The sequence below is a fragment of the Artemia sp. Qi Xiang Cuo genome, chromosome 12, assembly GCF_049724085.1.
Source record: "Artemia sp. Qi Xiang Cuo chromosome 12, ASM4972408v1, whole genome shotgun sequence".
Lineage (NCBI taxonomy): Eukaryota > Metazoa > Arthropoda > Branchiopoda > Anostraca > Artemiidae > Artemia > Artemia sp. Qi Xiang Cuo.
The window spans coordinates 22,310,689-22,337,760 of NC_142805.1; the positions used below are offsets into that span (position 1 = coordinate 22,310,689).

Sequence of the window (27,072 nt, forward strand, 5' to 3'; positions counted from 1 at the left end):
CTATTTTTAGGTAGTTTCTTCAGTGTCATGATAGCGACTAATAGGTCTTTTTAGTGTTCACCGGGAGATATACAGTAATTTCATTGTCGAAAATATCTGTGACTACACGCAGATCCTCGGATGTATTTTGATTAAGATCCAATAGGATATAGCCGTGGGGTTTATTAGTTGCCTGATTGTATGCTGAGAGCAGGAATTTAGGGGCTCCTGGATAGATTTGTTTATTGAGGGTTATTAGCGAGCTAGAATCACGAACAACTCTGTAGATTATATAGTAGGTAAAGTTCAAAGCAAGTGTTCGCATACATCTGCTCTGATGAAAGAGATTGTGTAGAACTAAAGTAACGGAAATCTGTTCATGATGAGAGCGAACAGTGAACAATTGCAGCATTTGCTGGGACCATTGTTCAATGGATTCAGCCAGATTGTCAATGATCAGCCAAGAGTTTGGTTCAATAATGTTGAAAACATCAAGTCCCTGTATGAACTGTATCTGCATCGATCCCATGGCAGCAATTGTTTTTATTTTAGCGTGCGACCCCTGCCACATACTATTGCAAGAGTAGATTTTTTTCGGTTTTTTTTCAAACATTTTACCACGATATTTCATTATTTCAGTTAAGAGTGTTGTTATCCCTGAAAGTGTGGACTCATACAAAAACAATCTAAACGGTTTTTTAAATTGATACATGTTCCTTTCAACAGTTCACCTGGACAACTAACTGTAGACCCTAATTGTCTAATGACTATATAATTTTTTTCCCTGCTACTATGTTCTTACAGAATAAGAAAAAGACAAAGAAAAAGAATCATATTTTTTTTTTCTTTTATTATATGAACATAAAAAAGTAACAATAAATTGAAAAAAATACACTTTTTTTTTTAAATTTATTAATAATAGAAAATAAAAAAACATTTACATATTAGAAAATATAAAAAACACTTTTTTTGTTTATAGAGAAAAAAAAAAACGTTAAATTAGAGAGAGCACTTGAAAAAATACATTTTTTTTTTAAATTTATTTATAAAAAAAAAATACAACAACAACATTTACATGGGATGCACACAGAGAGAAAAAACATTTTTTTTTTTTTTTTTTTTTTTTTTTTTTTTTTTACAGAGAAAAAAAAACATTAAATTAGAGATGGCACTTGAAAAAAAAAAAATCTGCTCCAAGTCCAAAAAAAAGAGATAACTTTGGTGACGGTGCGCCCCCCGCGCTGGCGGCGGCCGCCCCCGCCCCCCCGGGCCGCGAGGCCCCCCCCCCCAAAGGTTTTTTGGGAATTAGTTACAGGACTTTATTTAAACCGAGACGTTCCCGGTGGGCAATACATTCGGTCCGGTCTGAAGTTAAATAGTGTCCAAGGGGGAGGGTGGTCACACCATCTTGACAAACATAGACCTTGTCGGAAATGGTACTCATGGCTATTTTTTCTACATTTACAGTACAGTTCTTGTACTTCAATGAACGTATTGCCAACAATTTTGCTCGTGGAATTGCATTTTCAACAATACAATTCCTATAAATGTCCATATTGAAATTCTTGTGCACATAGCGCCTGGGTACTCCTTTGCAACGTTTCTTGATTTCCTTGCCATGTGTCTGTATAAAGTACACCTTCGGATCGACAAACATACCATGGGAAATCAAGTCGCTCCCCGTTTGTGATTTTAAAAATAAAATCTGATTGGGCACCCGACGTTTTACTAGCTCAGGGTAAAGATCAACACTCCAATTTGTGTAGTCCATTCGTGAGCTGATAATTTCACCGTGCGCCAAATCATCAATCAGATTAGATGTTTTTATTTTGAGCAGTAGAGAATCCGTGTCACCGTAGCAGACCTCTACTTGCCCCTTGTCCGGCCACTGTACCCAAGCCACATTGTAGTAGAATTCCAACATGAGCTTTTTAGAGATCTCCAAGATAGCACTGCCTGCTGCAATATTTTTATTCAGGACAATGCGTCTTTTTTTCCTATTCAAAAGTACCATGTCCGGGCCAATGATTGTCAAGGAAGTGTAATTGGGATCGGCACTAATTCGAGCGCATTGTTCTGGATCGGTCACAACGTCGCAACGATTCCTAGTACGAACACTCTCACACATTTTGCCGAAAGCCGAATTCAAAATGAGTTTATAAATTTCTTTTTCGGCTTTCGTCTTTGCTGCAGAACGTTTGCCGACAAAAGTGTCAACAAACGTTTTCAAATAAGGTTTTTGACTAAACTCGAGTGCTCGGTAAACCCTTGTGACCTTGAAACCATTGTTACACATCAATTTTAACGCTACATGATTTACAACTATGTTTTTTTTTTGAACAAGATCGGCAATAAGTTTTTGTTTTGAAGGCGCCCAATTCAATCAGTTCACCTCGAATTAACGACTAGTGCGAGGACTCAAAGATTCTTTTGTCACAGGTATATTGATGCACGGTAAAACAAAATCCTATACTGAATCATGAAGCTCTACTGGTATATCTCAATCAATTTCAAAAAACCATCCAACCGGTCCATTCTCCTCAACAGAGTTGTCAATGTTGGGGAAATGGGGAGCTTGAGGGTCACTGAGCCATTTATAGTTTCCGCAAGGTATTGCACAATGGGACATGGCCGAGGGGTAGAGAGAATTCATATCGAGGAAAACTGCATTTGATTTTGTCCCCGTCTTCTCCCCCGTAGGCTCAGTTTCCAAGATCCGGTCTCCGTGACAAACAAAACCCCCCTCATTGACCTCTCGATGAACAGATGCTGATCAATGTCAGTGATTAGCCCGATTTTTTCCCCACTAATTTTCAGGATGAGGTCCATCACTAGATGAGGCGAAGAAAAATAATATCCCAAATCAAGATTAAACTCCTAATAGATTTTATCAGTATTTTTACACATAATATCTAAAAAAGTTAACACGTCACTCGACAAATACAGCTTGCAGTAGTCAAATCCATTTTTACACCCTCCCTCTGCCCAAACTTTTTTAGCAAAACTGTATTCCTCGGGGGTGCAACTACGATCATGAAGACTGTCGTAAAACGATTCAATTGGAGGACGAGCTTCCTCGGCGAATCTCGACATGGAACAATACTGATCATAAGGATAGATGCCCTTAACCGTTAACAAATCATATAAATCATTTGGACATTGTTACTTTAGAAGCGGGAAAGCGTTGTTGTCGTCATCGTTTTTCTGTACTTGAATTAATTCGCTCAATGAATAGGGGGAAAAACTGTAAGACTCTAAAATGCGAATTTTATTCGTGTACTCAACGCTGGCTTCAAAATATTTTCACATAAATACCAAAACACGCAACTTTTCTGTGGATTTATGTATTATTTTCGACGTAAAGCAGTCTATCACCCATGCATCATCATCCACTGTTCCATTTCTTTGATGATGTGCCAATGCAGGTAGAACAAACTTCAGATAGTAGTTCGAGTTATGTATAAACACCGGTAGAAAAAGTTGTTGTTTAATTTTTAAATTATACGAAGTGTGAGCCCACCCCCGAAAGTTACTTTGCCCCGTTGAATTGGGGTCAATAAGGTGATTGTGATCCTGCACCGTGTTTTCTGGGGCAAAGGCACTCCTACACACCCAACAAACCGGTCCCTTGTCCAACGCCAAGCGCTCTTTATCCGACAATGTCATCGGATAATTGGTATGACGTAATCGCGAAATTGCCCTGTGTTCTGTTTTTATTAAAGACACTACGAAATTTTCAATCCTATTCTCCTTTTTCCTAGTCAAAATAAAATCGTAAAAGTGAAGGGGAGGGGTTGCTTCGTGAAGGGCATGTGCGTAGGAGCACACAACTAGTTTGTGTTCCTTGACTATATTTGGCATTGATGGGTCCGATATCTCAACCAGTCTTGTTTCACAATCTAAAAACGCTTTATCAGATTGTAAAAGGGACTTTTGAAAATTTTTAAATTGTAAAATGTCATTGCCTTCTATCGGCATTTCTATTCTCTGATTTCCGTGAATTGTGCAATGCCTTATGTGATCTGAAAACGTTCGCTCGGATGTGAATGGGGAGAGACACATGGGGCACTAAAAGCGTTCTCCTTTCTTCATGCCTTGACAGAGGAGTCGACTTATCGCCGTAACGGGGAAAAAATGACCATAAAAATTTACATCTTTGGGAGGCTCGTAAATAACCCATACAAAATTTTTAACATTTTCCACCATCGATGTCCTCACTGAATACAAAACCCCTTTTTTATTCGGTTTTTCCCCCCATCTACAAATTCAGTGTCATACTGGAGAACAACTACCCCCACCCCAAGATTTTCATTTGCTTTTTCGAATATGCTTATTTCTTTAAAGGACCCCGGATATTGTCCCTCTAAACACTCAAAATTTACTTTCGGGAAATTTTTTCCACCGTTGCGAGCAAGTCTGTCAAGATTTTTCTCTTTGACTCATTATATAAGGTCTTATGGACCGCTACTAAATACTCATATTTAAAACATTGAAGTCCTGTTTCAAATCTAAAACCCTGAACTCCTTTGTTAGCCGACAAATCCGAGTAACATTTTATTTTTAGATTACCCGCCCCACTTAAACTAAAGTTTTTTTTTAAATCTACTGAGATTCAGATCAATGCTTTCAATGTATAAAATGTTGGACCCACTTCCCATCTCGTTAAATGTATCAAAAGTTGAAATTAGTTTATTTACACAGTTGAAAAAATTGTCTTAAAATTCGTTTAGAGCTGGGTAAAAAGTCTGGTTAGCTGTCGAAAAATGAAAATAAAAAAAATCCCCGGATGTTCCCTTTTGTAAGTAAACTTTTTGGTTGACTGATGCTTTAATTCCCCCTTGACTTCCCCATTTCTGGATCTGGATCTCAATAAGTGCTCGAATTCTGTCGATATAGCTATGGAGATTTTTCACGGGGTCAGTTAAAATAATGCCAGCGTTTTCCTCGGGAAGGCTAAAATCTACCCTTTATGTTTGCAAATGACCTAGAGCAGATTCTAGCAGATAAAAATCAGCCAATTCTGGGGACGTCGTACTGTTTTCATGTCCTGACCCTGTTTGTTCAATCACATTGGGTGGATTTGACACGAGATCCCCTAGTACATATTCTAAGGTTTTTTGGGGCAATTGGTCAAGCCAGCCTGTATTGTCCTCTGATTTACTTTCTTTATGAGGACCCAGTTCAGATTTACTTGTAGCATCATCATCTAAATATTCATGCATGAAACTATCTGCCCACTCTGAGTCCTCAAGAATCTCAACATCACAAGTTAAGTCCTCCAGGCTGGCCAGTTCCCAAAAAACATCATTAAGGAATCCCTCATGCCACTCCATATTCTCTAGAACCAGTGTAGGGTCATTCCTGAACTCTTCTGGTGGTGACAGTATTGGTTCTGTAAATATGCGAGCATCATCATCACTCACTGCTGCTGCTGGGAGTGATATATTTTTAATCTGTAGAAAAAAAAGGTTTTTATTTTTTATTTAAAATAATAATTATTTTCTTATAGTTAATAAACTTTTGTCAATTTCTCATAGTCATTGTCCCACCACCTGAACAATTAAAAGAAGAAAAAAGTTACATTGCCTTATGTCTTTCATAATGTCAACTGAACATGTTAAAAAAATATATTTTTTTTTGTCAGGAAAATGTAGTCTTATTCTTATTAGAAGGGTAAGTTAAAAAAAGATAATGATAGAAAAAATTAATGGTTTTATTACAAATTTTTTTTAAAATAAAGAAGTAAAATATGGGTCCAATTCAATTCTTTGAGCCTCTTCATTATAACTGTCGATGAAACTTGACCATTGTTCGACTGACGCAGTATGCTGTACGAACACTTGCTCCTCGGCTTCAGTTAAAGGAAACGAACTCCATATGTCGGAGCTTGGTGGTGTTGTTGTTACTTTCTCAATAATCCGTATTTTCCTCTGTCTTTTGCCAACGGATTTTTTCGACCTGGGCTAAATAAATACTGGTAAGAGACAAGAACTTTTTTCTCCGTCCATATCAACAATTAAAATGTTGGATGGCCCCCTTTTTAGAGGCCCCCCCTCCCCCCCAAACCCCTCCCGGGGAGAACCCTTGGGAACCGGGGGCTTCCTTCGAGGTAGGAGGATCGATACCCTTCCCGAGTTGGAGGGGGTATCGGACTCCACAACACTGTTCTAATAGAACAGTCTCAAATTCATTTTCTTGAACCTTTCAAAAAGGCAATTATTTGCCTGAGTTGTTTCAAAAATAATAATATTTTCTTTTGCATGTGAAAGGCATAATAGATAATTATTCAAAAGGACTCTTCTTATTATCGTAAAAACATATCCTGTTTCAAGAAGCTCATTTAGAATTCAATGTATATTAAAAGCGATGGGATCTTTGATAAAGCGAAAATGGTTTTAGCGCAATTATACCCAATTAAGGCCTTTAGAATTCAAAGTAGATTAAAAAAACGATGGGGTGTTTGATAAAGCGAAAATGGTTTGTGTACCTATATCAGTTTAAGGCTGGCTTGCCGATCGTGAAATAGCAAAACGTTTAAAAGGAATTATTGCATTAAATGTATCTTGGTTAGAAGTTACGAGGTAAGTTTTTTTTTTTATATTTAGAAATGCACGATAAGCACTCTTTTATCTATATTACTAATTTGGTTAATGAAAGAAAATTAAAAAGCTTATAAACAAATTTTAAGTTTTTAAAAAGCTATGCGCCTGAGAAAATTTTGTCTTATTTTTGAAAATAGGGATGGAAAAAAAATTATGTATATACTTATAAATTCTGACTATACTTCTATATCTGAACTCCTTTGTAATACTTGAGGGGGGTTTGCCATGGAGCCAACGCGGGAGTCAGAGGGCTCTGTCACTATAAGTTGAGTGCTCGATGCATGATCCTGATCGTGTGTAACTTTTCTAGCGAATTTGATAACAGACGCTCTTGTGGCCTGTATTAATGAAGGTTCGCCATATTTTGCTTTCTTCTCAGAAGGGGGATTATTGCATGTCTCTTCTTCTTCCTTTAAAAAAAAAAAGACAAAAAAATTTATCATGTATCACAAATGCATTTGGAGTTTTTGGAAAATAATTCGGTTTATGCTATACATCTAAATTAGTGTAAAAAAAACATCTTGATATCAAAATAAGGGATTTTCAATTACTTTTTTGAGCGATTGAATCTTAATTCGACGAAAACTGGGTTTGCCACGAAATTTTACAAAACCTTACTTGAGTCTTTTTTTTTTTAAAGAGGGGGGAAACACCCCCTACAAGTGAATGAATTTTAATGAAAATCCCACCGTCGGATTCAGCGTATCAGAAAACTCTATTACATAGCTTTCAAGCTCATATCTGCAAAAATCTGCAACTTTTGTATTTTTTGCCATAATAAAAATACAGTAATATTTAATTTAATTTTAAAATATATAAATGTAGTAAAAGAAACGTAATATTTATTTTAAAATAAAATAAAAAATCAAAAAAAAAATCAAAGAAATTAAAAAAAAAAAATTGTTTTTTTTTTTAAAGTTCCTAAAGGAGCGAAATAAAACATAAAAGAAATAATGACATCTATGAAGGGGCCTGTCCCCCACCACCGCTCATCTCTTTTTACGCTAAAGTTTGACCTTGTCTCACAACTTTTTTTTTTTTCAAAAAATAAAAAAATTTAGCGTAAAGAGCTAATCCTTATGGTTTAAAATATATCATTTTCATCAAGTTTAGCTATAGCGATCAAAAGTTACGCGTCTGAGAAAAATTTGCCTTGTTTTCGAAAAAAGGGGGAAAACATCCTCTAAAACTCATAGAACTTTAATGAAAATCGCATCATCATCAGAGAACCCTACTATAGAAGTTAAAAGCTCCTACCTGGAGGCCCATTCGAACGGAAATTAAAAGTTCTAATGTCCTTTTTAAGTAACCCAAAAAAAGAAATGGAGGGCAACTAGGGCCCCCCCTCCCACACTAATTTTTTTCCCAAAGTCATCCGTCGTGACATCGGAATTAGACAAACCCCGTTTATAGCACGAGCATGTGAAATTTAACCCCCCTCCACACTCTCCCACTCTTTGTAACACGCTAGCTTTTCATTCTAAGCAGAAAAATACATCATGTTAGGAAAAAGATTTATTTCTGAATGATAATGAACTGTTTTTTTCAAAACATTCAAACGTGTAAACATACCTATGATGGATAGATTTTATTTACATAATAGAAAAAAAGCGTGCTTTGACATTTCTATCGAATACAGTCGTCATATTCTTAAGATTTTGTATTGTTGGAGGGGAGGGGGCTGTCCCCCTGAAATTTGAATTTACTAGAAAAACGTTTTTCTTTATTTTTTGAGGGGGAAATAAAAGAATGAAAAGTGGACTCAAATTGAAAATAGACAAATCCAATGTTTTCAAAATTTAAAAATATTTTGTTTTATATAAAAAATGTATTAATGCATTATTAAAATGGGTATGCAGTGTCGGGAAATTTTTTCGGGTTTTTTTTTTTTAAATGAATTAAATTTTATTATTACAAGTTTTTTTTTTTTTTTATAAAAATTAATAATCAAGTTATTATATTGGACAAACTGCCAAACTTTCTCTAAAAAAAAAAGCATGTATATTCCTTGAAAGAGTGTGATGACCTGTTTACCTACTAGAAGAACCGGAAGGAACGTAAAGTGGCAGAAGTATAAGGTTCTAGTCTACTCTCGAAATGCCAGGACCACTGGTTTGATATGAGTATCCCGATCTAATAAGGAAATGGTAAGTTCCCAGTGTTCAAATAAAAAAAAAAACATGTCAGGATATTCAAATGTCAGAAAACATTTACGTGATGATGACAGGCAGCACAGGGTGCCACCGGCCAGCCATATTGTGTCACTCTGGCTTGTATTGCCACGAGTCATCAGAAGAAACAGAATTGGGAATTTTCCTTTAAGTTTAAACGATCAATTTTAGTTTATACGGTTTGTATGGTTATTTCCCGTAGAAAAATGGTTGAAAAATCCTTGTGAATTATAATGTGTGCTAAAGGGTGTCATGAACAAGCCATAGATCTTCACTGGGTGGAAATTGCCATAGCGCATCACGTTTAGCAATGAAATGGAAAGTCCCACAGGTAAAAAAAAACAATGGTCAATTTTAAATTCTATGGTTATTTTTGTATGAAAATGGCTGAAAATACTTTATTAACTAAAATGGCTGAAACAGATTTACGAAGGATAGTGTGTGCCACTGTGTGCCACGGGCCAGCCACTGTACCACGCTGGCTCGAACTGCCATGGACTATCACGATCTAATAATGAAATGGTAAGTTCCTGCTGACTAAATAAAAACAATAGTCAATTTTGGTTTATCAGGTTATTTTTTGTAGAGAAAAGGCTGAAAATGCTTTAAGGAAGATAGCGTGTGGCATAAGTAGAAATTTTAATTTTACAGGGGAAAATATATAAAACCACAGGTTGAAGGGGACAAGGAAAGGGCTTATTCAAAAAGTTTTGAATGCATTATACGCCTTATACTCGTTCTGGACGAATCACCATGGTTCTCGGGCCAAATTGGAAGCGAGTATAAGAATTTATCAATTAAAATAGGTTGTTGATGTTGTTGGTAGACAATCGTCGATTGAACGACTTTATAATAATATCTCTTTCTACCTGTATAATACTGATTTCATTGCCCTAAGAATAAAGTGTTTAATAATGTTTGTGAATTACTTGTATTTATTATTAATGACACTTGTATGTACAATAAAAGTCTTTGTCTCCATCTTTTAGATTTCTTTTTCCACGATAAATCTTCAACATATTTCACTGTTGCAATTAAAGCATCTTGTAGCCTATGTACATCTGTAGTCAATAGGTAAACCCATACAAAATTGTCTCTAATAAAACTGTAAAATTCTGTGTAGTGAAGAGGAAAAGATAGAATATTGACCGTATAAGAAAGTGTATTATATTCTAACCATAAATCTACTCTTGGTTTTATTTCACGTCTGCTAGAGCGTTCAAGTTCCAATAGAGTAAAAGCATCTATTACTAAAAATATGCTAAGAACAATATCAATATTCAAAATGTTGCCGCTCTGATAACATACCGTAAACTATTGCATAACAGTCACATGTAAGTAATAGATTAATAATCAATAAAATTGTTGGATGCTAGTGCGCGCTCGGGAACTAACCATTGCTTAGAATTTATTTCCAAGAATAAAATATTAGGAATGATTTGTTGGTTCAGATGTCTACGGCCCCATTCCATTGGGGAAATCTATGGTCGTAAGTTCGATTCTTAGACCGGACAAAAACCTTTACTGTCATCGGATTATAAAGGTTCCCTGAGGAAAAAGTCTTGAAGAAAAAAAAAATCTCGAAGAAAATTTCTAGAAGAAAAAAAAATCTTGAAACAAAATCATATCTCCAGGGTAAACATCCCGGAAAAACATGCGTCGAGGAAAAAAGTATCTCGAAACAAAAAAAACTTGAAAAAAAAGAAATCTTAAAGAAAATACGCCTTGAAAAAATATCTCTTAAAGAGTTACGTAACACCCACGTGTGCACAATACGTCATACTCAGTTATAACCGGGGTTCCAAACTTGACTGGCACTTGAAGAAACCAGTCTTGAAGAAATCTTGAAGAAAAACTACTTGAATAAAAATGTCTTTATAACGTCTTAAAATGTCTTGAAACGTCTTAAAATGTCTGGAAGAAAACATTTGTATAGCTATTACGTAACACCCCTGTGTGTGCAACGGCATCCTCAGTTACAACCGAGGGTTCTGCACTTGACTGGCTGGGTCCTGAGGGTTGTTTCCTACTTGGTCCTCGTAGGTTTTTAGACATTTGCATAAAAACCAAAGAATTCACGAAGAAAACATTTGCAGGAGTAAACACTTGCGTAACAAGCAACCTCCTTTAGTATTATATATCACCCATGTGTACATAATCAATACAAACGTCTTGCGGGGTTAGCAAATTCAGGTATACCTTCTATCTCTGCGCTCGGAGTAATTGGGTCACCACTACTATCAGGTTTCTAAGGCGGACTTAGAGCTCTACACACTCTTGGTTTTGCGTCATTATGATGTTGTGTCGCCTCAAATATATTTGCTTTCTTTCTTTTTTTTTCTTTTACGAGGGAAAGGAAAAGTGCATTTTTAAACCAATGTTTTCTGAATTATCATTCGAACAAGTAAGAGGGATTGATCAAAGTTCAGCAATGAATTTGACATTAACTTTGAAAAAGGTGGGAAAGTTAATGCAGTCTATCTAAAATAGTCTATGAAAATTGTGATTTTGGTATGGGAAAAATAGGAACTAAGTTTAATCCAAAAGACGGCTAGACCAGTGCGTAGCACATTAGTTATAAAGTAGATAGAATGGAATCTATTACTATACACATAGTGTCTTTTGATTTAGTTCAAAGTCTCCATGAGTATCTCTTAAGAGTTTCAGCTGAATACCCTAGGTTGTTCTTGATATTTTGTAGATACTCCCTTTTAACAACCAGTATGTACGTAATTTTTATGATTTATTTCACTATTCACCTCCGCACTTCCTGAAAGTTTAAAATTAAAATGCCCCAGTTAAAATGCCTGAAATGCCCCAGTCGTATCTGAGATTTAGCAAATACGTCCTTTTAAAATTCCTACTTGGTCCTCGTAGGTTTTTAGACATTTGCATAAAAACCAAAGAATTCACGAAGAAAACATTTGCAGGAGTAAACACTTGCGTAACAAGCAACCTCCTTTAGTATTATATATCACCCATGTGTACATAATCAATACAAACGTCTTGCGGGGTTAGCAAATTCAGGTATACCTTCTATCTCTGCGCTCGGAGTAATTGGGTCACCACTACTATCAGGTTTCTAAGGCGGACTTAGAGCTCTACACACTCTTGGTTTTGCGTCATTATGATGTTGTGTCGCCTCAAATATATTTGCTTTCTTTCTTTTTTTTTCTTTTACGAGGGAAAGGAAAAGTGCATTTTTAAACCAATGTTTTCTGAATTATCATTCGAACAAGTAAGAGGGGATTGATCAAAGTTCAGCAATGAATTTGACATTAACTTTGAAAAAGGTGGGAAAGTTAATGCAGTCTATCTAAAATAGTCTATGAAAATTGTGATTTTGGTATGGGAAAAATAGGAACTAAGTTTAATCCAAAAGACGGCTAGACCAGTGCGTAGCACATTAGTTATAAAGTAGATAGAATGGAATCTATTACTATACACATAGTGTCTTTTGATTTAGTTCAAAGTCTCCATGAGTATCTCTTAAGAGTTTCAGCTGAATACCCTAGGTTGTTCTTGATATTTTGTAGATACTCCCTATTAACAACCAGTATGTACGTAATTTTTATGATTTATTTCACTATTCACCTCCGCACTTCCTGAAAGTTTAAAATTAAAATGCCCCAGTTAAAATGCCTGAAATGCCCCAGTCGTATCTGAGATTTAGCAAATACGTCCTTTTAAAAACCTAGATGCACATAGTGCCTTCTGGTACGGCACAACACCTACCTCAACAGGCCCTAAAAGGTTACCATAATACCCCTAGTTATTCCTGAAATATTGCACATTTTGAAAACCAGGATGCAAATAGTGTCTTTTGATTTAGTTAGGAATGCCCTTCGACATTCCCTGAAAGTTTAAACTTAATACCCGAAGCCATTTCAGAGGTATTGCAGAAATACCATTCTGACAACGGGGATGTAGTGTTTTCTTGTTTGGCACCCTAAAAATATTTTAGGAAATGATACAGAAAAAAACATTTCTTCTTTTGAATGTAGAAGTGAAGGACGATTTATTTTTGAAGAGGAGTTACATAGAGTATTAAAATGATTAAAAAAACAAGACCTCATATTGTGATTGTGTGGTAAATGCATGTTTGCAATATACTCGCTGTAATGTTAAAGATAAATTACTGAAGAGCGTGAATATGATTTTCGAAAAAGGTGAAGTACTTTGAGTAAATTAGTATGGTTGCAATGCTACAAGCGCCATAGCTGCCAGTTCTGAGCCCCTAGCAACCAGCAGATGTTAATGATTATTGATTATGTGCACCTGGGTGATACGTAATACAATAGGGAGTGCTATTGTTTACCTATGCAACTCAAGTAGGGAACCCCCAGATGTAACTGAGGATGACGTAATCTGGCGTGACTTGTTTTGCTACAGCTCACGACCCGCTAGTAAAGCGGGGTGCACCCTGCTTTAAGTGAGGATGACTTAATATCATGTGCCTTATTTTGCTAGAGCTCACGGGCCGCTATTCAAGTGGGGAACCCCCGGTTGTAATTGAGGATGACGTATTGTGCACACGTAGGTGCTACGTAATACTTTAGGAGACATTATTTTTTTCTTCAAGGCGTTGTTTCTTCAAGGCGTTTTTTTCGAGATTTCTTTTTTCTTCCATATGTTTTTTCTTCAAGACAAGGTGGGGGGGGGGCTAGTTGCCATGCGATCAATTTTGACTCTTAAATAGGATAAATATTTTTTTTCTTCAAGACAAGGTGGGGGGGGGGCTAGTTGCCTTGCGATCAATTTTGACTCTTAAATAGGACACTAGAAATTGTGATTTGCAATCGAATGAGCCCTTTCCTAAGTTTATGCTACCATCTCTTCCATAAGAGCCTTGTATGCCCCCTGGGCATAATTTACAACACTTGCCCCCAGGTTCTGGTGGGAAATGTTATCCCTTGAGTCTCTGTTATACAATCTTTGGTCTAATTTGAACAAAATGGCTATATAAGAAATTTGATTGGACGCATTTGGAGAAAAGAACTTTGGCTGGGGGGAGGGCTAGGTGCCTTTAGATCACTTTTGACTCTTGAAATGGGAATTAAAAAGTTTTAATTTCTGATCATTTGTGTCCCCTCCGAGGTTAACATGCCCCTAGGACTAAATTTGCAACCCTTCCCATGGACTCTGGGGGGGAGGGGGCTATGGTGAACCCGAAGTTTTGTTATCTGATCGTTGTTATCTGATCAAAACTAAAGTTGCAATCTCAAAATTTTGATCGGATGCATTTGGGGAAAAGAGCGTGTGTTTGGTGGGGTAGATGCCCTGCGATCCCTTTAGACTCACAATAATGTAACTATAAATTTCAATTTTCAATCAAATGTGCACATCTGAAATTTATACGACCTCTCCTTACGTAAAAAAACTTATATGTCCCTGGGGTATAACTTAAAACACCTGCCCCCGGGCTCTGTGGGTTTGTTTCGACCACGGTGTTTTTATTATCTGATGTTTGAACCATTTCAAACAAAATGACTCTCTCAAAATTTTTGTTAGATCGGTTTGGGAATAAAGGGTACGGGGCGGGGGGGTGGTGGTGGTTAATTGCCCTGCGATATCTTTTGACTCTTTAAGAGTTAACTGGAACTTCCAATTTCCAATCCAATGAGCCCTCTCTGAAGTTTAAAAGAGCATCCCTTCTATAAGAACCATAAATTTCCCCAGGGCATAACTTATAACGCCTGCCCCCGGGCCCTGGAGGGTTGTTTCGACCCGTGAATTTTCATTATCTGATATTTGAACTATTTTTTGAAAAATGGCTTTTTCAAAGTTTTTAGCGAAAGGGTTTGGGGGGAAAAGGGCGTAGGGAAGGAAGCTAATTGCCCTCCGATCTCTTTTGACTTTGAAAAAGTGAACTAGAACTTAAAATTTCCAATCAAATGAACCCGCTATGAAGTTCATACGAGCATCCCTTCTATAAGAACCATATATACCCCAAGAGTGAAACTTACAATGCCTACCCTCGGGCCCTGGGGGGTCGTGTCGACCCCATAATTTCTGTTACATGATCTTGGAGCTATTTTTAACAAATATCAATCTCATAATTTTTATCGGGATTATTTGGGGAAAAAAGGCTTGCGGGGGCCACTTGCCCTCCGATCCCTTTTGACTCTTAGAAAGGGCACTAGAACTCCCGATTTCCGATCGAATAAGTCTCCTTGGAAGTTTGTACGAGAACCCCTTGCATACGAAGTGCCTCTGGGGAAAAAAAATAAAACATTGGAGTCGTATGGCCTTTACAATAGGCAACGCCTTAGCGTTGCCTCTGATTGGGTAACCCTACAGAGCAATTTTGTCTGTAACGTAGGTAATGCCTTGTAAACTAGTGTTTGATATAGAACTTAACGTTACCTAACCTTACTTTACGTTATAAGAAAACTCAACATAGTAGCAACAAAAATGAATTATGAACGAGCCATTAATACGTTTTGCAAAAATAATTACTAAAGTTTTCCACAGAGTTTGAAACTCTATCTTCATTCTACAATTTGAATTTTTAAATAGTTGGTTTATAATGATAGTGACGACTTAAAGATGATGATTAATTTTTACTTGGATTGTTGGATTTTTACGTTAACTTTGAACGGACTTGTTTAAGTATGAAGGACTATACTTAACGTAACGTAACATAACAACTTAGCATGGAAAATTACGTGGGTATTGTGAAAGCCACCAAAGGCATTGAATCCGAATAACCTATCAATAGGTGAGTTTCTAAATGTTAACAAGCTTACCTTTCCAATAAAAAGAAGATGTTCTAAAGCTGAATCAAAATTGCAGGACTTTCCGGAAGAAGTCTCCCCCGTAAATATAACGTTTTGATGTTCCTTGTGATGCATCATATCTTGCCAAGCCCTATCAGCCAAAGCTAAAACATGAGGTGCCTCGTCTGATCTCGCTTTTGATTTGTATCGCATATGATCCTACGCAGATAAAAATTAAGGTTAGATCGCTTGCTGCTATAAAGAATAGAAACATCAAAAGCAAAAGCGTTTATATTGCAGAAATAATGAAAAGCGAAATAAAATAAACCAGAATTAAAAAAGTTTATAAAAGTAAAAGAACTGATTTCTGATATATTAAAACTTGAATGTATTTGCATTGACGTTTTTATTGTTTTAAAATTATTTACTAAGACATTGGAGAATGTGTTCTATTTAAACTTCAAAAATTGTTGAGTTAAAGATCTTCTTGAGCTAAAGTAGAAATATTTACTGTTTTAGCAATTTGTGCGCTCGATTATGTATCTTTCACTCTTAGAAACCCAGATCCGTTTATGTCAATTGTATTGCGTGCTTCGTTTAAATCCGGCTCGTATATAAAGGGGGCCGGGTTCTTGTAACTCGTCCTCTAAGCATCTTATATGTTTTCCGAGTTTTACTTATGGTTTTGACATGATATTGTTATTTAGTCATAAGAAAGGCTCCTCTTCCTCCGTCCAAATACCTTCCTACACTTGCCTTGTGAGCTCTGGTGACGCTTGCAACGCTGGTTAATGGTGGACATTTTCCGAAACTAATTTAACAATTTTTCTTATTTTTGGTCGGAAAAAGTTAGATAAATTTGTTTGTGTATGTTGACAGGAGAGAGAAAATTGTCGTGAGCAGAGTGAGAAGTGTTTTAAATTTGTATGAGAGTGTTTTTGTGTTTGTGTTTGATATTGAGATAGAAAAGATGAGTCATTGATGACGTGTCTTTTCTGTACTTAGTGTGCAGGGTTGCCAACGTGGATGTGTGGCGGGAGAGCCTTGTGGGTCTAAAGATAGGTTTTTTTTGTTTTTTTTTTAGAGTGAGTTTTTTTGTAGTTTTTGGGTGAGAGGAGGCGTGTGTTTTGTTGTGAGAGTGTGAAAGCATGAATATTTATGGTTTTCTAAGGTATGTAGAAGAAAGGCTTTTTTTTATCTTTATTTTATTTTTATTTATTTAATTTTTTTTGTAGTGTTTGTTTATTGTGATAAGGTGAGTAGGAGCACAGTGATTTTCAATTTTCGCTCGATGGACGATGGGGTCATGAGTAAAGTTCGAGAGGTTGATATTCACAGATTTTTGAAGCAGATGCATCTTAACCGTGGGAACGTGATGGCGATAGATACAGATGATTTCTATCGCTTTGGTCAAGTGCGAGTAACAATGCATTCCGCGATGTTGGCGGATGACTTGGTAGCGCAGTGCAAGACGCAAGAACCGAAGATGGGCTTCAGAAACGGTTTTTATCCGGTAAGTGTTGAAAGGAACAGAAGACGCCCTATAGTCATGCAGCTAAGAAGGGTCCCAGGAGAAGCAGCTAGCGTTGAGATAAAGAGGCAACTGCAGGTTTACGGAACAGTCCTAAACATAAGAAGAAAAGTGTATACTGGAGATGAGTTTATCGAGCTATATACGGGAAGAGCAACAGCTTTGATGTATCTCGACACCCCAATCCCAAAGTCTATTGAGGTTCTTGGGGGGGGGAGAAAATAAACGTCTTCTTTCCCGATCATCCGAAAGCGTGTTTTGTTTGCTATATCGAGGACCATGAGGCCGAGGACAGTCAGAGAAACCGCAAAAATCGAAGAAGGCAGAGTGTCCTGTACCTAACCCGGGAAGTTTAGGTTCGGCATGGGGACCACAACCTATAGCACGGACCCAACAAAAGAAGCGGCAGAAAGTTGGCCAGCAACCAAAGAGGCAGAGAAACATGGCAATTCAGAAGCAGGAGCAAGCAAACAAGTAGCAGAACACCAAAAGAGGAGTTTAAAACCACCAACCAAAACCCAAAAAAGCCAAGTAAAAGAAGGAGCAACAAACCAAAATGTACCGTCACCGAAGAGAACCCTTAGTCAGGTAACCCTTGGTAGCAAGAGGATTAGCCAATCAAAGAAGAGAAAAACGGAAGGAAAAGGTATCGGAAAGGAAAAAAGAAATGGTGGGAAAAAGTGGATATAGGTGAAAAGGAAGAAAAGTTTTTTTCTTTTTTTAAGTAATCAAATGTGGATAGCTACATTTAACGTGAATGGACCAAAACAAGCAAAAAGACAGACTTTCGTTTCAGAATTTGCAACAAAACAGAATATAGACGCAGCGTGTCTACAAGAAGTTGACTCGAAAAAGTTTAAAGCCCCGACAGGTTACCAGTATGTTTATGGAGGGCTCGAGCCAGACGCTAGTTTCATTTTAAAAGAAAGTGTACAGTATGATCAAGGAAGCATGAGTTTTGAAGATGATGGTGGCATTTGCAGTTTATGTTGTGGGTCATTGGTGATAGTATTCGTCCACTTACAGTCAGGAACGGGTAACTTCACGCAACCGGAGAGTGCCATTCGTGAAAAATTGCCAAGGTTCCTTTGTGAAGAAATTTGATAATGTTGTGGAATTTTAATTGTATAATGTCCGAAGCGGATGCCTTAGGAAGGAATGGAAAAGTAGCTAGAAGAAGATGCAATGAAGGTTTAAAGGCGGTGATAAGTGCTTGAAATTTGAAAGATGTGTGGGTTCATTTTGGGAAAGGATCTAGATTTACCCGAATAAATAACCGAGGATCAAGCAGAATCTCTGACCACACTGCTCTTGTGATGGATATGGTAACCAACAAAAACCGAGAAAAATTTCGAAACAGCTATTGAAAACTGAATCCTTCAACACTAAAGGGTTCACCTAAAGAGCAGCTGAGAGCCAGTATTCAAACTTGGATGCTTGATTTTACAGATGGAAAAGAGCCAGTACAATTTTGGAAAGTCCTAAAGCAAAAAGTTAAAGCATATTTACAAAACTGGGAAAAAGAATCAAGAAGTGAAAGTAAAGCACATAAAAGACATCTTTATATAGTGTTAAACAAACTAGAGGAAGAGATTGACGAGGGGACGGAGATGTGGTACGAGTCTAAAGAGGTCAAAGATGAAAAAAGAAAAATTGAAGAAAAATAATTTGAGATTTGGAAACTGAAAAATGGACTGGCTGACGAAGAGAATGCAGAACAAGTAAATCTAGCAATGAAAATTAAGGAAAAAAAGAAAAGAGAAAATAATAGAATTAGGGGATTAAGATATAAGTAGGGAGAAGTTGTGGAAAATGAAGAGAAGATACAAAAAATAGTGGAAGATTCTTATAAGCAAATTTACACACTGCCAGACCAAGAACAAGATAGCAGAATGGATTCCTTGGCAGATTTTGAACCAGTTAGGAAGGTAAAGACCGAAGAGAATGAGCTGATACTGCAGGATGTAACCCCGCTGGAAACTGAAAAAATAATAAGAGGAATTAAAAATGGCAAGTCACCTTGGGTGGATGGACTCAGATACGAATTTTATAAAGAACTTTTTCCGGAAATCAGGGATCTGTTTACTTTGGTTGTGAGAAGCTATGTTGAACAAGGATATCCAGAGGATGATGTGGGCATTATATCTCTCCTTTCTAAAGGAGGCGATAGAATGGACCTTCAAAACTGGAGGCCTATGTCGTTTTCAAACAGTGACTACAGAATAACGTCCAAATTTTTAACTAAGAGAATGGAGAAGGTAATTCCTCTCCATTCTCCATTGGTGGTATTCGAGAAAAGAAGGTCCAGCATAATCTCAACGTGCTGCATGACTTGTTGGTACGCAGTGACGACAAAATGGCAAAAAATAAGGCGTTTTCCGTATTGGCTTTCCTACTGTGCATGGATGTTGTCAAAGCGTATAACTCGGTTATAAGATCGATACTGTGGATACTAATGAAGGAAAATCTTGGGTTTGATCAACAGTTTGTGAAGTGGTATGACAATTTATATAAGAACTCGATGGTGGTTGTGAATATAAATGGTTACACTAGTGGAAGGCAGAAGCTTGAAAAGGCAGTGTGAAAAGGGGATCCGAGTGCCCCTTATTTATTCGAACTTTATAAAGATCCACTATATAAGTATGTCGAATGGCGGATATAGGGGATTGCGATTACGCTGAATGTCTCTTTGAAATCACTGGCTTTTGTAGACGATGGGGCCTTCCTTCCTGGGAGTATGGCTGATTTGATGAGAGGGGTGAGATGACTAATGTGGTATGAGGAGCATTTCTTGGTCAAAATACACAGAAAAAAGAGCCAATTACTAAACATAGGTGAGTGTGCACGGTTAGATGATATTGTCTGGGTCGAGGAGGCTCGGTCCGTGAAAGTATTGAGTGCACTTTTTGAAAGAACGGTGAATGTGGAAAATTTGTGGGAAGAGCGTGTGAAAAAGATTGAGGGGCTTCTGGTAGTCCATCAATGAACACACTTCGTGTTAATATTTGATCGAGTGGTGTATGTAAACACGTATGCTCTCCCACTGCTATTTCATCTGGCACCGGCTTTTAATCTCGAAGAAAAGTATGCTAAAAAGGTAGAAAGGAGCGTTTGGCTTTCGTTTGGAGGGGAAACCTGGAAAAGCTAAGCATGAAAATGTTGTATGTGCTCCGAGAAGAGGAGGGTCTTGGTGTTATAAATATCCGAAAGGTGTGCAAGTCTCTGAGAATTAGAAACGTCTGTGAGATGATCTATAGAAAATGGATCGACTGTGAAATAATAAGAGGATGGGCCTTACCAGTGATAAATATTGAGGAGGATGAACTAGCAAAACAAAAAATGATCAGGGATGTGCCAGAGAAACTCCATGAAGTAATATGGTGTATTCTAGAAATGAAAAACCAAGGCTTGCTGAGTGATCAGGTGAAAAATTAGTGAATGGATATTTAGAGAAAGAAGAAGAAGAAGTGGCTTTTCACGTGAAAGAAAACAACCATTTGTGAATTTTTAGCTATCGTTTGACAAAATGCATAGTGTGCCGTATATTCAGTCTATAAAGGAATTTATGTTTCTGTTTATTCATGAGATACTGCCACATCAATATCGAGTGAGTTGTTTTACCCAAGATGAAGGTCCAAAGTGTAAGCTTTGCGACGAAATAGCGATAAATGGTCTGAAGCACGAATTTTTTAATTGTGTATATAATGAAGGAATTGTAGTTAAGTGTTTTAGTGCCTTAAGAGATCGTGGGGTAATTTGGAATACCGAGGAAGATAAGATAAGGTTGATCAAACTGAATGTAGAAATTCCTATAAATGAGAGGAGACAGCGAACTGTGGTCTTGGTTGTGATGAAATTATGTGAATATGTATGGAAAAGAAGGAAGAAGGGAAAAGGGATTGATTTAAGAGTGTTTGGGTATGATTGTAAGAGAATGATAGCGCGTTTAAGTGAATCTGAAAGGCGGAAAGAACGAGTGGATATGGAGCAAATGGAGTTGTTGGTTGAAGAGTTTATTGGAAAGAGGTAGGTTTTGTTCGAGGAAATATGTTGTGAGTGTGTGTTTGTGCTTAAGTCAAAATATTTATGTGAGCGATGATGCCCCACTTTCGGTGAGAGAGGCAAGGAAAAAACTGTATAAAAAGAAATCGCGTCTTAGTTCGATAGGTATTACGTAATGGGTATCTAATACAGTGCCATCGTATCTCCAGTTTGAACGACCGGGTGGTCGAAAAGTAAAGTTTACTTGCGATGAGTCGATTGATGAATGAGCGTATGGACTTCTCCCCTCTGCGGCTCCCGGGGGCCCTAAGGAATGATTGATTTGATTGTTTTTTTTTTGTTTTTTTTTTTTGGTTTTGTATATGTTTTGTTGTTTAGAAAAATTATGAAAAGTTTAGCTTGTGAAATGAAAAATGTTTTGTTGTTTTTTTGTTTGTTTATTTAAGAGTAAAGATTTTTTTGGTTTTAGTTTAAAGGATAAATATGAGTAGGTGGTAGTAGGCTACTATGTTATTGAATGAATGCGCTTATTATTGTAGCGAAATTTCTTTGTGTGTTAATGTGTTTTTGTTTTTGTTTTTATTTCCTGCTACTTTTTTCTGTAATTTGTTTTTTTAGTTTTTTTTTTCTCTTTTCAGGATTATTTTCTTTTTACGGCCGGCCTGTCTTCGATTTAGTGTGAACCAGAAAAAGTAATTGGTAATATTGTATTTTCTTTTGACCGTTCTCTCGCTACCCCTTCGATGAATGGTTATTATTCTAGTTGTTGATTTGGAAAGATTGAGACCACTTGAAAGAGATTCGCTAAAATTTCAGGATTTACAAGGTGGTATTCTCCATAGGGATCTAGATCAAGATTTTTGTGAGGTACCCCCTAAAGCATATCATAAATGCCCTGTTGAAATTAATAATGTGTTGTCAGGACCCAGTGGACTGAATTTGTTATCGTGGAATTGTCAAGGTCTAGATAGCTCATTGGATTATTAAAAGGAATTGTTTTCAAAATTAGATGTGATTGCTCTGACAGAAACGTGGTTGAGAGATCATAAGACAAGTTTATTAGAAATAGGTGGGTATCGACTTCATGTTCAGAATAGAGAGAAAAGGCAACATGGTGGACTGGCAGTTTATGTTAGGAATGGTCTCAATATTAAGGTGAGGAATGAAAAAGCGTGTAAATAAGGAAATGGTATTTGAAAGTGTGGTATTAGAATTATGTAAATCGGGACAGAAATTTTTGTGGTTGTAGCTTACCGCCCGCCGTCAGGTTCTACTGAGGAATTCTTGGAGCTTTTAGAAGAGCAACTGGATGAGCTTGCTGATGGTAATAAACCTTTGTTCGTGTGTGGTGATTTTAATCTGGACCTAACTAGAGTGAGTGCTAATCCTAAGATTCGTGAATTCTTGAATGTGAGTCTTGTTATGGAGTGTTTCCTGTGGTGAATACTTGCACTCGGGTTACTCCTAATTCTTAGTCCCTCCTCGATAATATTTTTTGTGATATTAAGTATGATTCGGTTTCGGTTGTGATTAATGATGTTTCTCATCACTTTGGTGTTCTGCTGTGTGTGAATAATTTTTGCACACCGAAGAGTAAAAATTCAAAAACACAAAATGATCGATTGATAATTGATGGAGATGTTTTGATTCGGTTTAAAAATGAATTATAAAAATGTAAGTTTCAGTTTCTTGAAGATAGTGAACTTGATGTAAATATGAAGTTTTGTTTATGGTATGGTAAAGTCAATGAAATACTGTAGTCATGTTGTAAATTGTCAATGCAGTCAGTTCAACCCAAGACACCAGTTAAACCTTGGATTTCTAAAGTACTGATGGCTGCGATAATGAAAAGGAGGTGGTTATTAAAATATTCTGATACATCACCATATGCCGAAAAGTGATACAAATAATATAATAACTAATTGAGTAAGCAACTTAGAAGAGCTAAAATAGAATATTCTAGAGAGGAATTCATAAGTTCAGAGGGAAATCCTGGGATGACCTAGAAAACAATCAACTTGATAATCTACCCAACCCAGAGTTTTGTTACCACAGTTTGTACCTCATCGTCGGAGGAAGCAGCTGATCAGATGTGTGACCACTTTGCAAATATTGGAAAAAATATGGCAGGTACAGGATTCTCCTCCTCTGTAGAAGAGTCTTTGTTCAGTTTTTACCTATGGCTAGTGATGTTTCTGCTTTTTTGCGTCCGATTAATGTTGAGGAGCTCCGAAATACAGTTTGGAGCATGAAGAGTAATGCCGCAGGTAGTAATTATTTTTCCCTGAAAGTTTTGAAGCATGTATTTCCAGTTGTATATGAGCATTTGTTGTACCTATTTGATCAGTGTATGAAATGTGGTATTTTTCCAGATTGCTTTCAGTCAGCTAAAGTTATTCCGTTATTTAAAGGTGGTGATAAGAATTCTTTCCATGATTATAGACCTATATCTCTTCTCACATTGTTAAGTAGAGTGTTTGAAAAGATTATAAATGGTAGAATGGTTGAGTTTCTAGAATCGCGGAGACTTTTAAGTCCAACCCAGTTTGGATTCCAAAGAGGAATGTCGATGGATCAGGCCGTTCTGTTTTTGGTAACGTTAGTAAATGATGCCCTGGATGCTGGTTGGAAAGTAGCTTCAGTTTTCCTCGACATTGTAAAGGCCTTTGATTCGGTTGATCATGGTATTCTGCTTGCAAAACTTAATAATTGTGGATTTCGTGGCGCGTTCTTAGACCTTTTAAGGTCTTTCCTTTATAATCGTTCTTTATATGTGAGTGTTGGAGGTGCCGTATCGGGCACAAAGAAAATTGAATATGGTGTGCCACAAGGGTCTGTGTTCGGGCCTACACTGTTTTTAATCTTCATTAATGATTCGTGCGGAGTTGTGGAGGGTTTGTCGTTTGACCTGAATTTTCCCGTTAGTGAAACCATAAAGTTAATTATTGCGCTATTTGCGGATGATGCGCATTTTACAGTGGCAGCGAAGACGGAACTGCAACTCATGGAGAAGCTTATTACGGGTATGAACCAAATTGGAAAATGGACTAGAGCTAACAAACTGAGGTTAAATAACAACAAATCACAGTTTCTAGTTTACGGAAGAAACCCCAATTACTATCCATGGATTAATGAGCTTAGATTTGTTGATACTTCAATCCAGCGACTAAAGACTGTCAAGTATCTTGGTGTACTGATAGAAGAATGTTTAAGTTATAAACCCCATATAGAGTTGTTAAGTAGTAAGATCGCAAGGAATATTGGGATTATGAGAAAGCTGAAGAAATTTTTCCCCCTATGATGTAATAAGATCTTTGTATTTTTCTACTATTCACCCGTACCTTTTGTACTGTAATGTCGTTTGGTCGAGTACTTTCCCGACACATCTACTTCCGCTCCGTGCGATGCAGAACTTAGCTATAAGAGTGCTTTGTAGCGATAAAAAAGGTTCATCAGTGAGAAGGAGAAATGTCGAAAGACATATTCTGCCTTTACATGGAGTTTCTAAATTTTATTCAGCTTTGTTTTTGTTTAAGTGTGAGCGTGGATTATTGCCACAATATTTCAGTCAAATGTTCGTGGCTGTAAGTAATGTCCATGAATACCCAACCAGAACAGCATCACAGATAAGACTACCTTAGGCTTTAACTCGAAGATCATTCTTCTCTATCCATCATGTTGGACAAGGGTTTTATAATAGTTTACTAAATGAATTATTAGTTGATGAAAATATTGCTAGTTTTAGGAGTAGGTTAAAATCTCTGTGTTTTAGTGAGTATAATATTTCTTAGCGATTTTCTTTTGAGGGGTCTCTCAGTTGTATTTTGGTTATTTTTTATTGTTGTTGTGTGAGGGTGGTAGTGACATAACGGTGATAATTAGTTATGTTTTTTTTTTTTTGGGGGGGGGGCTGCACTAAGTTGGAAGAGGTTGTGCCATGCTTTTTTTCTCTCTTTTCTTTTTTTTATTTATGGTTTTACATTGTTGATAGCGATGTATATATCAGGTTTTTTTTGAAGGGTGTATAGCCTAAACAAGTTTGCTTCTGTTGGTTGATTTATTTATTTGTTTGTTTTAAATAAAAACCCTTATCAGTTAAAAATAATTGAGAAGTGCCTGAGTTTTCAAACGCCTTTGGTCCTCAGTTTTATAGATTATGAGCAAGCGTTCGATTCTGTTGATAGAAGAGCTTTAGTAAAGGTTTTATCCTTGTATGGTATACCAGACAAATACATTAAAGTGATTAGTGCTATGTACGAGAATAACACAGCTGAGGTTAAGGTAGGAAATGAGGTTAGCAGCTGGTTTTTAATTAAATCAGGAGTTAAGCAGGGTTGTGTTCTATCCCCCTTTATATGGATTATTTTGATGGACTTTGTCTTAAGGAGCACAGGAAAGGCAATGGGAGACCACACAATCAAATGGGGAGAAAAAAGTCTCCTGGAATTGGATTATGCTGATGATTTAAGCATTCTAGAGGAGACTGTGGGCAAAATGAATGAACTTTTAGAGGTTTTGCGAGCTCAGGGTGTTAGAATTGGTTGAAAAATTAATGTTCAGAAGACTAAGTCACTAAGGCTAGGAATAAGTGAAGATGAAAAAATGACGTTGGGTAATGAAAAGATAGATCAGGTGGGCAGCTTCACTTACCTTGGTAGTATTATTAGTAGAGATGGTGGGAGCAGTGAATAGCCAAGGCTCAGGGTGTTTTTTCACAGTTAAAAAAAGTCTGGAAGAATAGGAAAATAAGTCTGCAAACCATAATTAGAATATTAGAAGCTACAGTGATGACAGTGGTCAAATATGGCTCTGAAGCACGGACGCTCCGAAAAGCGGATGATGATTTGCTAGATGTTTTCCAGAGAAATTGCTTAAGGATTATTCTGGGTACCCGACTGACTGACCGTATTTAGAACAATAGGCTATACGAAAAATGTGGTTCAATACCGCTCTCTAGGCTATAATGAAAGAAAGTTTGAGGCGGTTAGGGCACGTTGTGCGGATGAAGGATGACAGATTGCCGAAGATTGTTCTTTTCGGCCAACCATTTAGGGCTAAACGGAAAGCAGGTCGTCCCCGTCTGGGGTGGAAGGACGTCATAAAAAAAGATTTAAAGGAAATGGGAACTTCATGGGCGGGTGTAAAAAGGGGGCTTTGAATAGATTAGGGTGGAGGAGGAGCGTGAGTAGCTGAGTTGGCCTTAGGTGGCTTGGTGCTGCGGTGATTTGTTAATAGTAGTAGTAGTAGTAGTAGATAGATAGTTTTATTATTAATAATTTAATTAGTTTACTTTTTTATTATTATTATTTGTTTTTATAGGAGGCATTTAAGGGTCACCATCCAGAAGAGTTTAGAGGCATGGTAAGAAGTAGCCACCGTATGAAGGGCTTCCTGTTGGGGGAGGACGCCCTTTTCCCCGGGAATGGCAATTTTTGTTTCTTTTATTGGAAAGTTTTTGGTAGTATATGGTGACTTGAAGTGTGTCCGGCTGCTATTTAATAAAAAAAGAGTAGGTTACGTCTAAAGTTAAAATTAGATGTATTTTGAATTTAAAATGTGTCGTCACTGAGAGGAGAGGAGGTTGGTTTTATTTTTTTTCATTTCTTAAAAAAAATAATAAGAATAAAAAATACCTTCCTACATAGACAAGCTCAATTTAAATCTCTGTAAAAATTCATCTTATCCTTTGATTGAATTTGGAAAAACAGATGGAAATTTAGCGTAACCTGTGGCACTTATCATTTAAAATATTTTTTTTTCCTTCCTTATTGTTATTCTAAATGATGTTCATAATTTTTTGTATTGACGATTAGAAAAAATCTGGAGGAAGATAAAGAGAAAGTTTGGGAATATTTTTGAAATGAAGCTTAATCTCTTAAGTAACTTTTACCTCAAATAGCTTTAGCCTCAATAACTTAAGATCTCAACTGTCTAATAAACTCAACAACCTTAAAATCTCGTGCCTCAAATGGTTTGAATAGCTTTTAATTTCTTTAACTTCATAACCTCTATAGAGTTGACCGCTTCCACAAATGACTCTTAGCTCAATGACTGAGAGTCATTTATAT

At 36.9% G+C, this 27,072-nt stretch overlaps 1 protein-coding gene across 1 annotated transcript in view; it reads right to left on the minus strand.

The window, feature by feature from the left end:
• Positions 1 to 27,072, minus strand: part of ninaC (STKc_myosinIII_N_like and MYSc_Myo21 domain-containing protein ninaC) — a 386,065-nt gene that overhangs the window by 269,366 nt on the left and 89,627 nt on the right. Inside the window, exon 10 of the mRNA XM_089097735.1 lies at positions 15,502 to 15,690. Coding sequence (XP_088953861.1) covers positions 15,502 to 15,690 — 189 coding nt within the window. The remainder of the gene's footprint in view (positions 1 to 15,501; positions 15,691 to 27,072) is intronic.